The sequence below is a fragment of the Pagrus major genome, chromosome 9 (assembly GCF_040436345.1).
Source record: "Pagrus major chromosome 9, Pma_NU_1.0".
NCBI classification, from domain to species: Eukaryota; Metazoa; Chordata; class Actinopteri; order Spariformes; family Sparidae; genus Pagrus; species Pagrus major.
Genome location: NC_133223.1, coordinates 27,055,303 through 27,070,867, shown reverse-complemented (window position 1 = coordinate 27,070,867; position 15,565 = coordinate 27,055,303). Strand labels below are relative to the sequence as shown.

The window sequence follows — 15,565 nt, the reverse complement described above, 5'->3', positions numbered from 1 at the left end:
GTCCACATACCGCTCAACGTCTACAAACAGAGGAACTCTTCACAGCAGCCTGCGGCGCAAAATGAAAAGACACAAACTTTGAAGTGCAGCCCACGTTACATTGTGCACCGATGTCCCTTCCTGCTCAACTGTCAATCAAGCCCGTACACCTGCCTGCCCACTCAGAGGCTTACAGGATGAAGGAGAATTTCTAATTTATCTCTGAAGCGTCTCTTAAACAAATTCTGTGGACTTTGACTAATGATGTTCTGCTAATGCTCTTATTCTGGTCAACAATATGATTGAGTTGTATTTTTATAATCTCTGTGTGGTCATTGGATTAAATCACAGACTCCTGCCCCAGTGGTTTACCAGAAGGCTTTTTCCACTTATAATGGCTGCAGAAAAGATCACTGTGACGTCTCAGACACTCAATAATTGGAGTTGCACCCACCGGCTGAAAGCAATTAAATTGCTACTTTCTTTGTTCAGAGAAGCTGCTGGCACTGAGTAATTGGACATGACAGCTGAATACCAAATACTTTATCGTTCCATATTTTTCTCTCCAGCAATTCTTATCTGATCAGTTTCTTTTTGGCCAATTTCATCAGTTTATATTTAATCCCAATTTTTTTAAACCTGAAATGACTACAGTGTGGCCACAGGAGTCGTTACAAACCAGCAGATTCACAAGTGCAGACTAAATCTGTGCACATCCTCCTGGCGTGTGCAGTGACCCAGGTGACGCGTGCATTATTGAGGAGTCTGTGGTACCCTGACCTCACACAGAAGCTCCTAGGCACCAGAAGCTATGAAAACTTTAGTGAGAGATTTAATGGGTGAATGAGGGGGAAAAAAGAGCCTGACAGAGGTGAAAACTGGAACTTCGAGGTACTTGAGCATTTCTGTTTCTACTCCACTGCATCTCAGAGGTATTTAATGTGATTTAGAATTTTAATTTTTCTAATAACCTGAAGGATGAAGTGTTCCTTTAATAAACTATTTAAAAACCCTCTTGATTACCTGGAAAAATGTATCGTCACAATGCTAAACAGGGCTGTTTTTCTGAGCTCTTGAAAAGTCAAATTTTCAGAGATATAGACCAAACATATAAGGATCCTATTGAATGATGTGCTGCAGTATGACCTAACTGAATATAAAGTAGTTTAAAATGCTTTATTTTAACATGTTTTGGGGACAAAAAGGTTCGGTCCAGTAGATGGCCTCAGCTGGCAGCTGACAGACTGGCTGCAGTGGGTGCAACATCATCCTTGGGTAAAAACTGTGCCGGCATATGCTTGTTTTTGCCACTTATTTATAACCTGAGTAATCTTTTTGAATTCAGGACTTGTAGCAGCGTATTTTCCCACTGTTGTGACACTACTGGCAGGAAGAAGCCTGACAACGAGTTCAGAACCACATAATATAAAAATAAATATTTACTGGGAATCCCAAATCTCTCAAATGCCTCTTCAATGACAGTGAAACTGAAATATGTTTCTTCCATTTACTTCCCTCTAAAGTTTCCCAAATGAAATGAAATGAAATAAATGGAATGTGTATAAAGGGGCTTCAGAGAAGAAAAACAACAAGGTGTTATTTATCCATCTGGATTGTTTTGGAGACATCAGCTGTAGAGATGTTTGTCTTGTCTTGAATATCATGGAACTAAAAGGCACTTTAGCTGCTCAAAGTGTAAAAAGAATGCAATCGAAAAAAACGTAACAGCCTCTGTCGCTTTCCAGAAATCATGACCCAGTTACTCGAGGTAATCCACAGACCTTGCCGTGAGCAATTTCATGCAGGAACTATCTTCTTTCTGTCAAACTACAAAAGCCGAGTGCCGTCTAGTTACATTATATTTTAGAGAAGGCAGAAATCTCTACCAGATGAGAAAAAAAAGTATGTTTTTGTTTTATTTTAGGGTGACCTTCCCCTCAAAGTAAAGGATCTAAACGCTTCTTTCACCACTGGTGTTAATACTGCCTGTAAAAACGACCATACCTCAGTTAGCTATAAGAGCTGCTTCCTCCCCTCCGCTCACCTTGTTTTGCATGACTCAGCCTCTAATAACTACTCTGATATAAGCGGTTCGTGTTGAGGGTGAGTGACCACGCTGCATTGACAGGAGCGTGTCCTGATTAATCATAATGTAATCTGATTGAGCTGTAATTAGAGACGGAACTGTGAGAGGTTTGAAAAATAAAAGCACGGAGGACAAACAAATACTTAACAGTCGGACGTGTATCTGCTGTTGTTATTTTTAGCATTCATGATCATAAAAAGGACATAAAAATTAAATATATTATAAGCATCGATTTGTTTATGTGACACTGAGTGTCAGATGAGTGGTTAAAACGCAGAGCTTTAGAGCGCTTTAATTTTTAAAGCAACATGCTGGAAAATGTTCAAATTGAACCTAGATGGAGACATGTTATCATTCCTGTCTCCAGCTGGACGTCCATGTCTTTCCATCTGCCTTCCATCTGCATTAACAGACTCGTCATATTTTCCATCTGCTAAGTGTCTTTTTCCGTACCTGGGTCAGTGCTGGCAGACAGACGTGATTAACTGCAACAACATTCTTCTCCGAATTATCATACAACTAAATGCAACCAGCTAATCTGTCACTGTCACAGCAGGGCCGGTATGAGAATAATTCAACCAATCCCAATTAAAGATCACCTGTCAACAGCTCAATTTCTCCTTTTCCCCGTCTGAAGTCATTTCATTTTCTTTTATTCAAATTATTGCTAAGAAGGCCTATCTACTCTCTTTCAAGCTTTTCGGAGGTGATGAGGTGACCGCCGTCTGTGCTGCAGTGTCACCTCCCTTGGAAGTGTTTCTGGAGGTAATTAGACAAGCCTGACAGTCTGATATAGTGATTCATTGAGCTACACATCCAGCGGTAAATATTTGAACATGAATTAGGATGTATTGAGCGCATGATGATATCTGAGTTTGTGATTGAGTCACACGTCGCCTACTGAATGTAAACAGCTCTCCGTTGCAGCAAGCAGTTCACTGTGGTGAACCTTAGTAGGTTCAACACAGCTGATTCAAAATGACTTAACGCATTATTATTCCTGCTACTTTCTGAGTTTCACACATCAGAATGTATTCCAATTGATTTCCATACGTTTCCATAAGATGTGAAAATCGATTATAAGACTCTTGGGACTTGCTTGACTTAACTGCTCCATCACAGCAAACACCACGTCTGCAGATGCAAGCTCAGTTCGGACTTTGCAAAATCAATCCGCGCTTCAACTGCTTGAAATTCAGTCAACATCCCCATCAAGTCTGTCATCGAAATGTTCAAATACATGCAAGTACAATACAAATTAGGCCCGCAGTCATGTGACACAGACACAGTAGATATGTAATGTATGTATTAAATGAAAATAAAATCAATTATATAAGTAAACAAACATGTGACGTAATATTAATGGCAGTTAAAGTTAATATTTACTGACTCAAGTAGGTTTCAAGAGTTTGTTATGGATCACACTGTCTGGATATGAATGGAAAACTAGGGCTGGCTGGAAGGAAGAAAAAATAGTTTGAGAATTCAGAAAATCTTCAACATTCATTCAGAAATTGTCCCCAGTACCGTCTGGATGGATCTCAGAGTTCATCATGTCTTATGTTTGGAGCACAAAGTAAAGGTCACATCATCCAATTACTTCAGATATTTCAAATATCCAACTCTTTCTTCTGAAGGAAGGCAAGACATTTTGTTGTTCATAGTTTCTTGTCAATAGAAGCTTCTTCCCACATGTATATATATAAAACCTTTTTACACCAAATAAATTATTTCTAGCTGCTTCAGTTTCACAGTCCTGGTGTTGTTCATGTTGGCTCACTGTCATCACTTACTGGGACACTTAATCAGAATTGATCCATGCTATTATTATCATCTGTGATTTTCCTTTGTGTAGTTTATTTCTGTCTGATTTAAAAGGAGGGTGTTTGCTATTTGCTTCCATCTCCATCGATAGACTGATTAGAAATACTACAGACTGGCGTGACTTTCTGTTCATTAGCGTTTACTGTGTGCTACATTGCTTCTGAATCGAAGTGAGACATCCCTGCATTGAGTGGTGGGTAATGGTGTGGTGACCTGTTGAGGGAATGTCTTTGACCTTTTCTCATTGCATGCTGGGAGTTGATGTGAACACTACAGCATATTGACAGGAGAACAAATAGTATCATGAGTTGAGGGGCTGTGGGAGTACAAATGTATTATGGATGTCATTAGCTTGAAAGGGCACAGATAGACATGCAATTTCTCTGCATTAGCATCTGTGACATGTATACTGTATATTATAACAACAGCTGTAAGCTTGAAACCCCTGGTTAGTGTTAACGAGAAGGCTACCAAGCAAGAGACCATTGGGCGAGATGGTGTTTCAGTATATGTACGCATGAAACCATCTGATATTTTTAATAAGAAATGTACCATGCAAGAGACTGTTGTTCACGATGGTGTTTAAACATATCTAAGAGTGAAACCACTGGATATTTTTAACGAGAAGGCTGCCAAAAGCAAAAGACTGCTTTAAGAGACACTGTTTTAGCATTTGTAAGCGTGAAACCACTGGACACTTTAAATGAGACCGTCAGCAAGCAAGTGCGATGTTTGAGATAATGTTTCAACATTTGTAAGCGTGAAAGCACTGGATATTTTTCACGAGATGCTGCAAAACCAGAGACTACTATTTGAGACGGTGTTAAAACACATCTAAGCATGAAACCAGTGGACATTTTCAATGAGATGTCTGCTGTTTGAAATGGTGTTTCAACATATGTAAGTATGAAATCTCTGGATGTTTTTAACGAGAAGGCTACCAAGCAAGAGACCACTGAACCAGACCAGTGTTTTAACATTGCCACTGGCTTTTTTAAGGAGACCATAAGCACAACATGAAATTGCAGAAACCTACATTGCCAACATTTATTCTAGCGATTGGGTTGTTTTCACTGAAGATGACATACTGTATTTAATTTAAATATCTTTGAATGCAGACGAAAGGCTGCCATGCCAAGTCAGTTTGACACTTGAGCGTTTTTTCTCTGTGAAAGCTTGTAAAGTGTAATGGAAAGAGGACGATTCTGTGATCTGAGGGAAAGGACACACACAGAGACACGTACACAGACACCAAATGTCATTTGAACTGAATTAGAGATCCCCAGTGGCATCTTGGCCAAGATGCAGCTTTTCCTCAAAGAGGAAGCAACTGTGCTGATATTTGACCTCTTCTACTCAGCTGAGTGATTTTTGACATTTTAATCCTTCACTCACTCGTCATTTTTTAGTTTTGTTTTTTTGTTTTTTTTCTGCTTTTTCTGTTTTCTGTGAGGAGGATTAGAACAATAATTCTAAGAAAAAGTGATCAGATGTTGTTCAAAGATACAGTTTCTGTCCAACAACCAAACTGAAAAGTAGAGAAACGACTATGACTTTCATCCACATCATCATCTGTTTTATTTATACTTCTACATAACTACTGACATCCAATCATATCCACGCAGGTGTACAGAATAACCTGACACTTCTCACTTTCCTGTTCTGATACCAGCTCCCTCCTCCTCCACCCCAACCTCCTCCATCCGTGCTATATTTTTGGTATAGTTGATGTAACTAAAATTGTGTAATGTTTGTGTATGTTTATCAACAGGGGGATTAGTTCTCCAGAAACGTCGTCACTGCTCACATTCTTTGAGATCTCCCTCAGAGAGCACCAAATATAACTAAAGCCATATGCTCTAAATGGTCAATGGTTTGACGAAAGTGGCTCTGACTGAACTATACCTAGTTGTGTGTGTAGTTTTCCTGAAATGAGAGATAACTACAAAACCTCTGACTGCTCTATTTCAGTTTCACCTCCAAATAAAGCAGTTAGATAATATAAATGTTATGTGAAGGCTTGTTTCATACCACAGCAGACCTTTTTGCAGTGATATTGTTGAGATGCCAGATCTTAGCAACAATATCCTTATAACCAAAACATGAAACGGTCTCCTAGAAATTAAGTTTGTATATTACTGAATTGCTTTCGTATTTACATCGTGGTGACATAATGGCAAAGCAATCATATGTTATATCGACGTTTTTTTTTGTTCTTTGAGTGAATGAAACACTACTTTTGTGTACCTTGCTGTTGTCGCAGGGAGGTGGTCGGGGTGGATGGTGGACATACAAGGTGCAGGACTGTCACACCAGAGTCCAGGGTTTCGTGTTTGGTTAAGGCGAGGGAACAATTGGGATTTCGAATAATTGACAATAAAAAAATGTATGTCTTAGCTGACTTTTTCTGTATTAAAACAGATGGTGACTTTTCCCTAACTTTAAACAATTGCTGCCAGCGTAGCGATGACCACAAAAATGTTGAATAATAGTTTAGTTTGTTGTGTAATTTCTCTCCCTCGTCACCTCATTGCTGTTGTTGACTGTGTAGTTGATGTGGCTATAGTATAGTATGTTGGTGCCTGCTCTGGTGTTAAACTTCTAAAAGTTTTGTAAATTGTGTATATCTATTTGCTTCAAGTTATTTATTTACAAAAAAAATAAGCAAAACTCAAGAACTCCAAGGATAAAAGCAAAACAAAGTACAAACCAGAAATAATGCGAGGAATAATGAACCAACGAAGCCAGGACACACGATGGGAAGAAGGGACAGGAAGACACAGGAACACAAGGGCAAAGCAGAACAGACGGACGGACAAAGAGAGAGGAAGACGAGGGCTTAATACACAAGGGGTGATTAATTGACAAAACACAGGTGAGGAGCAAGAAGGGCGGGAAACCAGACAAAGGGAGGAAGTAGAAAGTGAGACATGACACTTCAGAACCACAACTTAAACCATGTCATCTCTTGAAACACCTGTTTAATGTTTCGCACCATTTACACTTATTTTATGTACTGTGTAAACCAAATCTACCCAACAGAGACATGTCTGACTGTGGGTAAAGTCAAGCTGCCATAGTCATTGTTCCAACTGGTACTGTAGGTCTCCAAACTAACGTTAGTGAAAGTGAAGAGAAATGAATACATCTTGAAATAACATCAAGAAAAAACAGTAAAATGTTATGTAAAGCAAGACACAATTAGTTTACTTTTTCCACTGTTTCTTGCAGCTTCGTGAACGTATACAAACGTGTCGTCTGCATACACCAGGATTTCCACATGGATGAACGATGTACACATTGAATAACAGAGGCCCAAAAACAGAGCCTTGTGGTTCTGTCATGGTTCAGGCTTCCACTAATGACAATTCATTATTCATCCAAACATAAAGAGTGCAGTCTGTGTTTGGATTTATCCACTTTAGAGTAATTGCAAGCGTTGATATTTAGACTACTTAGTGAAAAGTACTTGCTAAGTGAATATTAAGGTCCTTATATAGGCCGAGCATCACCGCATTTTTACCGGAATTGACGTTGCAGCTTGGTTTTTTCCACTCCTACTATGACATAATTGGCTTGCGACCAAAGCAGTATGAAAGGGATCGAAAAGCAACAGTCTGTACTTCTCATGAGAGCAGAGCCAATGCTGTTCATGAGACTACAACAAACCAGCCCGGGGTCAGACTTATTAGAGACCTGCTTAATTGGGTTCCCCTAAGGTTGATGACAGTAGGGGAGTGGGGACTTATGAGCTATCTCAGCGAGGCAGCGTGATATTATAATTAAGGTTTTATTGTTTGAATACAAAACAGTTTGATGATCATGAAGATTATTTAATTGTTATGATGCCAATAACTAGCACTCAAATCGTAAAAGCAATGAAATCCTGTGGTGCCAGACATCTTTTACAGAGAGTGCAAAGATAATATTTTTACAGGCACAAAAGATGTGTGTTCATGCCAGGAATGTACAGCTTTTGTTCTCTGCTATAACTGTCTCTCACCCCCTTTCGTTCTTTCCTCTCTCTCACTCACTCACTCACTCACTCTCTTTCTCTGTTGTTGCTCACCCAGTATCTAATCAGCTGTTGGAAGGTGACCAAAAACTTGGATGATTGTATAGATCACAAGCCAAAAATACTTACTCGACTGTGTCCTCCCAGCTACACCAGTGTCTCTGGTCCAGCTCTTGCATGTCCAGTCTGAATTTGTTGAGGCAGAACTCCTCAATGGCGAACTCGTAGTGGGGTCCACACGCCAGTGCAGACGCACACTGCGACACTGCTGAGTGAAGGGAGAGGAAAGAGAAACGTGGATGAGAAAAAGGCAGAAAATTCAACGTAAACCAGCTTGCTTTGAAGACTAAAGTGGGGTGACAAGCTGCCATGACCTTAAATGGTTTCGTCTGTTTTTGGGTCAATGCAACCCAAGATGTTTCCCCATCTGTGGGGCATGACACATAAACACCATCTGCTGTCACAGTGTTAGCTGTGTAACTACTCACAATATTACAAGACCCCGAAAACAACACATACAGTCGGGATTATGTACTGAACAGGAACATTTCTTTCTGGATATTTTCTTCTTTTTGTCAATGGACCACACGGCGGCCATTGTGCCTAATGTGCCTCCAGATTTTCACTTTCTATTGTCATTTCAGTTGTTGATGTATCCAGAAGTGCTAAAATGACGATTAATTTGTCAGATTTTCTATGTTTATACGACTTGCAACCTGAAACACAACAGCATAACATCCCAAAATTCCCACCCTGAACGTTACATAAGAGGAAAATGGCCACCATGTGAATATGGTCTAATGCTTTAGATGTTGAAAAAGGAAGCTTTGGACTTCTATCTTGAGGACTGTGTGTGCTCGCTTTATTTAAAATATGCTTATCTGCTCTCCTGCTGAGAGTTACATTAGAGGATTGATGACTTTCATGTACAGGATGTGAGCAAAATATGAAGAGCATAGTTAGCTCGTCTTCGTCCACAGATCAAAACATCCACCTACCAGCAGCTTTGGAGCTCACTTATTAACCTTTTACCTTCTATAAGACAGAGCCAGGCTTTGTTTTCCACCTGTTTCCAGATTTTATGCTAAGTTAAGATACCCATCTCCAGGCTGTAGCTTCAAACTTAGAAGAGTAGCATCAATATTCTCATCTTACTCTTGGCAAGAAAGCGGATAAGCATTTTCCAAAATGTCAAATGGTTCCTTTAAAATATTAAATCAGCAGCTGTCTGCATGGGTTTCATAATCCCAGCAAATTCTTTAAAGTGAGCAAACCTTCTGTTTTGTAATATAAATGCAAATGCAAAGTGAATTTGCTCTAAGTAACACAAATTGAGGATGGAAGAAAAATCTTCTTTCTGGGTTTATACTGTTTCATATGGCTACATGAATATATACTTGAATTTCAAAATATATTTAAATAAATAACCAGAGGAGAATGTCAGCTTTGGGCTTATAAAGTGATAAATATCTGAAAATCAGTTGCTTCATCCTGCAGAGCTATGACTGTCATGAGGCAGAGCTGAATCATTTGCATCAATGAATGAATACGACCAGACTGTGGCATTACATTCAGTGTTGCTGGTAGAGTACTCTACAACATTTTCTGTTGTAATAAGGAACACATCAATCAAACATGTAATCCATTACTGCAAGAATTTCACCGTATTTCCCCTGTTCCCTTTGCTGCCACTCAAAACAAAACATAAAATCCCAGGTGCGTTCACACAGTGTCTGTTACTCTCCTGCTTCTTGGCAGGCGGTACGCAGCCACCTGTGGATGTGAAGTGCAATTTTGTCTGGGCAACCCAACCCAGAGGCAGAGGTGAGCACGCTGTTAACCACTCCTGCCTGACATGCACCACTCGTCACTGCGCTTCTCGCTCAGTTTGCAGCTATAAATGTATGAAAAAGGCCCCAAGAAGACGAAGGAAGAGGAAGCTGCGCAAGGTCGTAGCTGCCAAGGGCTTCAGCTACTACCTGTCAGGTAACCTTGGTTCCTCTTTACTTTCATGTACTTCAAATGATTTGAAATTTTTCTTCTTTTTTCATACATTTTTTTAATTGAATAAAAAAAACTATGTTCAATAGAGTCATTACATTTAAATGTAGACGTGGATCCTCTGAACAATATAAGCAGCAACATGCACAAGGAATCGCCGAGGTTTTTTTTTATTTTTTGGTAACGCAAAAGTTACTTTTCTCAGTTGGTAATGCTGTAACACAACAAGTAACTTTTTAATGGCAGTAATCTTTCAATGTAAGTAGTTACATTCAAAAGCAGTGCTACCCAACACTGGTATCATTAATATACAGCACTTGTCTCATCTAAAACACCCTGAACATCCTTCTTTTATGACTTCCTCCTAACTCTCCTCTTCCTGTTCCCCTGCAGCCTCCATATACTTGCATGGCATCCTTTTGTTTTTCTCGCTTATTCCCAAGACACTCGTCTCTCTCTTTCTCTCTCATTTTCTTCATGAGCTGCTGTTTCTCATGTTTTTGTCTGAGTGAATCTGTACACAGTACACCTCCATTCATCCCCTTCCTATTTGAACTCTTACAACTTCTCTCTCTCCTGCCCCCTGAGAGTTTGTGGAGGAGTGGACTGATCATTTTGTGTATTTCTCGCTCATTCACAATCACTATGTCAACTGTATTATGTATGCAAATGTGTATGTTTATATATGGATGTCATACTGCAGCGGGGAAGGAGGACAGAAACAGATATGAAAAGAAGAATTTTTTTCTAGAATAAAAGGTTAAAAAACAAACTTGTTTACGTTTCTACAAAGACTCCAACTCATGCTGTGAAGAGGGAGGATGAAAAGGTTTATCTACTCGTCTACACAACTCTGATCAAACACCGTGATCAAAGATCAAGATTGTTTGTGAAAGCCACAGACATAAAAGAAGAGCAAGAGAGAGAGTTGCCGATTTATTTTCAAATCAGATTTTTGTCACAATCTCTTTGCAACAATATGTTGACAAATATGCTGTTTGTCACTGACTTCAAACAAGTTTTTTGATCTGATGGCTCGTCCCCATGACATCTTCTAAAACCGTTCCGAAAATGATTCATGTGACAGTTCTCCGATCTGCCATATGGTTGAGCTGAAGTTAGGTTTAAGCAATGATAGCTGGTTACATGGAAAACATTTCTTCATGATTGAAATCAGCCCTATAAGTGACCCTATAAGATGCCCAAAAGAATCAAATTAATAGAGCTTTATTGACATGCACAACTTTATTGAGAACGTTTTTTTCATTCATTTATTCCAGCTGTTAATACAATTTTCAAGCTGGACCCACATCTAGTCATTAGAGGATCTTTGCAGCGCATCAAAAAAGGTAACCTTGGTGTCGTGGTTTCACAAAGGGGACCCAAACCCAAACGCAGACACACAAAAAGTGAGCTTTAACAACAAAAGCTGAAAATCCAAATCCAAAAGAGAAGCAAGAAAAGGCAAGAAAAGAAACTCAAGAACTCCAAGGACAAAAGCAAAACAAAATACAAACCAGAAATAATGCGAAGAATAAGGAACCAACAAAGCCAGGACACACGACAGGAAGAAACGACAGAGAGACACAGAAACACAAGGGCAAAACAGAACAGACGGACAGACAAAGAGAGAGGAAGGCAAGGACTTAATACACAAGGGGTGATTAACTGACAGAACACAGGTGAGGAGCAAGAAGGGCGGGAAACCAGACAAAGGGAGGAAGTAGAAACGAGACATGACACTTCAGTACCACAACTTAAACCACGTCATCTTTTGAAACACCCGTTTGAACAACTCTTTGCGAGCCTTTCGACCATCAACAGTCCTTAAATCTATTAAGATCCACCACAAAACTGTTCATTTAGTCTGTTGGCCACAGACCAGCTCTGTTTTGCTACCGCCATGTTTCTGTCAGAAAATATATATTTATTTCAACCAGAGAGAAGCGATGAGGAAAGATCATGGTTGTGGTTAGAAGGAGCGATTGTTGGTAGGGAGCAGGATGCAACAGTGGTCACCAGTGTCAAAGTTGGTCACTTTGCACACCCATCCAATCACCCCACCCACCACACGAGGTTTTAAAATGTTCTAACAATATCACACGTCAACAATACTTTCTTCTTAGAGACAACAGTCATTTTCATTCGGGTTATTTTGCCACAAGAGAGACATAGCTTGAAACCCCTATGTTTAATGACAGCCATTTTGGATATGCGCCGACTAACATTGTAGTGTAAATGTGTGTAAAAACAGTATCCCTGGTGACTGCAGGGCCCTCAGGCCGGCTCTCTCTCTATATCCACATAATAAATCCATCCATGTGAGCGGGCTCATTGAAACATGCTAATGATGGCTCAGTTGCATGTATGTTGATGCATCAGAGCCTGAAAAATTAATTAAGTACATAATGATGACAGCAGTCTGTGCACTACAATCTAAGTGTCAATTCTGCACTAAACAAAAGAATAATGGAGGATAGTGTTCAGTAACACTGTAATAATAAGTAGTAGCATTTATTTTGCCTTTTAACTGAACGTTTTCTTATTAAATGTGGAGCACTGTTTCACATCACCACCACTTTAATCTTATCCTGCCAGTTTGCTTATCACACGGTTTTAAATAAAGGCATGCTGCCAGTACATCATATCAGAAGGCAGCAGCATGGTATAGCCAAAGCCTTCCCATGAGTGTTTAGCGTAGCAGCAGAAGATATACAGAACGAATGTGGAAACTTATCTAGTAGTCAAGCGGAAAAACATATTTTTTTTTGCAAAGAAAATCCAATCTTTCATCCTGTAACTCCACCAAAATTTTACAATGAATAGCCCAGACAGTCTGAAAAAGTGTTTTTTTGCTTTTTTTTTTTTTTTTTTTACTTCACATGAGTCATCTCATCCAATCACTTGCATGAATCTCTCTGTTTTCAGTCGATGTTTTGCACCAGACTGGAGGGAAGGTCATGATTGACTGAGGATTTTCTCATTTCCTCCTGCATCCATATATCGATTCAGAGATTAAACTAAAAATAATGCACAGAGGCCACGTTTCAACCCAAGAATAACTCATGTGCAGTGCATGATGTGTGTGTCAGGGTGCTGAAGTTTGGTCTGAGATGTGTCCGACTTTCTCCCTATCCCAACTCAACTGCAGGAACATATGTCAGAAAGAAAACGTTTCTGCAAACTGCGGATATTTTCATGTTTTCATTTATTGTCTCTGCAGAATTAAACAGCGTTCCCAATTATGTTGTGGTATGCAATAAAGTTGCTGTCTTGATTTTGTATCCAGGAGATGTTTTTTGAGTGAAGGAAGTGCTACATATTTGGCTTTGATACTGGTGAGTGTTCTGAGTCACTGAGGTGGTTAGCTTGAGGCAATAAACAGCACTTTATCAGAGGCAGGGTTGTAGTCAGCATTTCAGAAATACTGAGGTCATGCATCCTGGCCCCATTTGGGGGGTTCGGGGGCGTGCCATACCCCAAAACCATACGACTAAGTAGTTTTAGCAATTCGAGGGCATGACATTGGTGTCCTCAGTGGTAGCTACAGGCCTGGTAGAGGTTGGGAAAGATTGTGGTTTTGCTAAAATGTTGAACATCTTTGAACACAAACTTTTTATGTTTCTAATCTCATTGTTGTATTCTGCAAAACGTCCTCCTAACTGTCAAAACAAAATCTCTCAAAAGACTTCACTTTTGTCCAGAGACTTTTTGGAGGAGTTTTGGAGTGAAGCCCGCAGAGACAGTGCACTGGGCTATACAAACTTGACTTGACTTGACCCGTGTGTTAAGGCTCCCTCTGTAAATACAAACAGGCTCTTAGTCGACTTGTCTGGTTCAATAACACTCAAGAACAAGAGACTGTACTTGAAGTCATTCTTGTAAGTAGACAGTGACCTTTGACCTGGCACATGCTGCCTCGTCTCCTCTCTCTGTGGGGGGAATCTCCCAGAATGCACCTCTGTCTGTGTAGAAGCCAATCCAGCAGCTAGCTCCAGGGGGCTCTGTGTACTTCATATGTGTCTGTGTACATGTGTGTTAGATAGATTTGGACTATCTGTCTATTTATAGTTATGCTCTGTCTTTATCGTCATCCAAGAAGCATAACACCGTGTCCTGACCGCAAGGAAACACACTAATCTAATCTCAGAGCAAGACAAAGTGATCTGCACATCAGGGCCTCGTTACTGAAAGGATTTCTCTATTTTGATTATTTCATTTGTTTACAAAAGATAGATGAAAGATGCAGGGACCGTGTGTTTATATTTAGTGTCTATTTGCATGGAGATTTGAGTGTTTGCGTGTGAACGTACATAGAGTTGATTCTCACAAACACCCAAAGGATATTAAAGGACATTTCCCCCAAAAATTAAAATCCAGTCATTATCTATTAATTCCCGTGCCAGCGGAAAGTCAGGAGGGAAGTTTCATAGTCCACGAAACATTTCTGGAGCTTCACAGCAAAAAAGCGCTGCATCATTATCCTAAAACCACTGAAGTCGATGGGGACTTGTTTTAAAATGTTTACTTTTCTTTATGTGTAGTTAAGCATGTGCACACTTCAGATGGGGTGCATTGTTTTTTTTTGTTTTTTTGTACGTTTTTAGAAAAGTCCCTGTTTACTTCAGTTATTAGGAGACTGCTGAAAAGCTCCAGAAATGTTTTGTGGACTATGAAACTTCACACAACTTTCCATACGCATGAAGGTGACATACAGACTGAATTTTCATTTTTGGGTGAACATGTCCTTTAATTTCTTTACCACATTGCCCTCTTGAATGCCTCAAAGCCCATATTTGCACATTCAACATTTAGGCCCGCACACACACACTCTTATCTTAAACTTCAACGGGCGTTGATCTGCTGCAGTTCCATCACGCTGCCAGATATTCAAATCATATCTGGAGCCTTTCCAGACAACAGCCTCTGAGGTTACGCATGACATGTTGAGATGCTTTGAAATAAACAGACACAAGCATAAGATGTTAAAAAAAAAATGTTACTCAGGGAATTAGTCTGAAATGGAAGCAAATAGGGCAAGATGGAAGGCAGATGAAATATTAAGCTTCTACATGCATATTAAAAGTGACTACAGAGACGCAGCAGACGTGCAGCTGATGTTGAGATTCAAGACGGATGAAATCAAGGGCTAAATATAGATGAGGCGGGGGGAAACTTCAGGGATGACACTTCACAGCACGCGTCAACTCAACTTTTTTTTTGCATTCTCGAACACTGACTCAATCGCTTAATGCAAATGGCGTCACCGGAAAGATATTACAACATTTTTCAGGCTCTTTCTGAGTCTTTTTTTAGTGGGGTAACTTTCTACAGTATGCAGGTCAACCTGTTTCAGGAAGAGGAAACTTGAAACAGCACGAAATAGCAGAACACTGTCATTAAAATTGAAACAGCTGATCAGTAAAGATGATTTGATTAAAAATTGTGTTATTTTAACTGAGGTTCCGTCATTTTTTCAGATTTCTGGGGAAAATACAAAGACAAATTCCTACAGGGCCTATAATCTGAGAGTAAATACGATCCAGAAGAGAAAACTAACAGCAATGAATGTTCTCCATTCTCTTTCTTGTGCTATTCAGTGAAGTCAGACCTTGTTTTTCTCATGAATTTCTAACATGTTCCTCGGCAGCATCCCACAG

General features: G+C 39.7%; 1 protein-coding gene across 1 annotated transcript in view; it reads right to left on the bottom strand.

Annotated features, from left to right (window-relative positions):
- ramp1 (receptor activity modifying protein 1) overlaps nt 1–15,565 on the bottom strand; it is a 67,542-nt gene that overhangs the window by 15,905 nt on the left and 36,072 nt on the right. Inside the window, exon 3 of the mRNA XM_073473639.1 lies at nt 8,034–8,172. Coding sequence (XP_073329740.1) covers nt 8,034–8,172 — 139 coding nt within the window. The remainder of the gene's footprint in view (nt 1–8,033; nt 8,173–15,565) is intronic.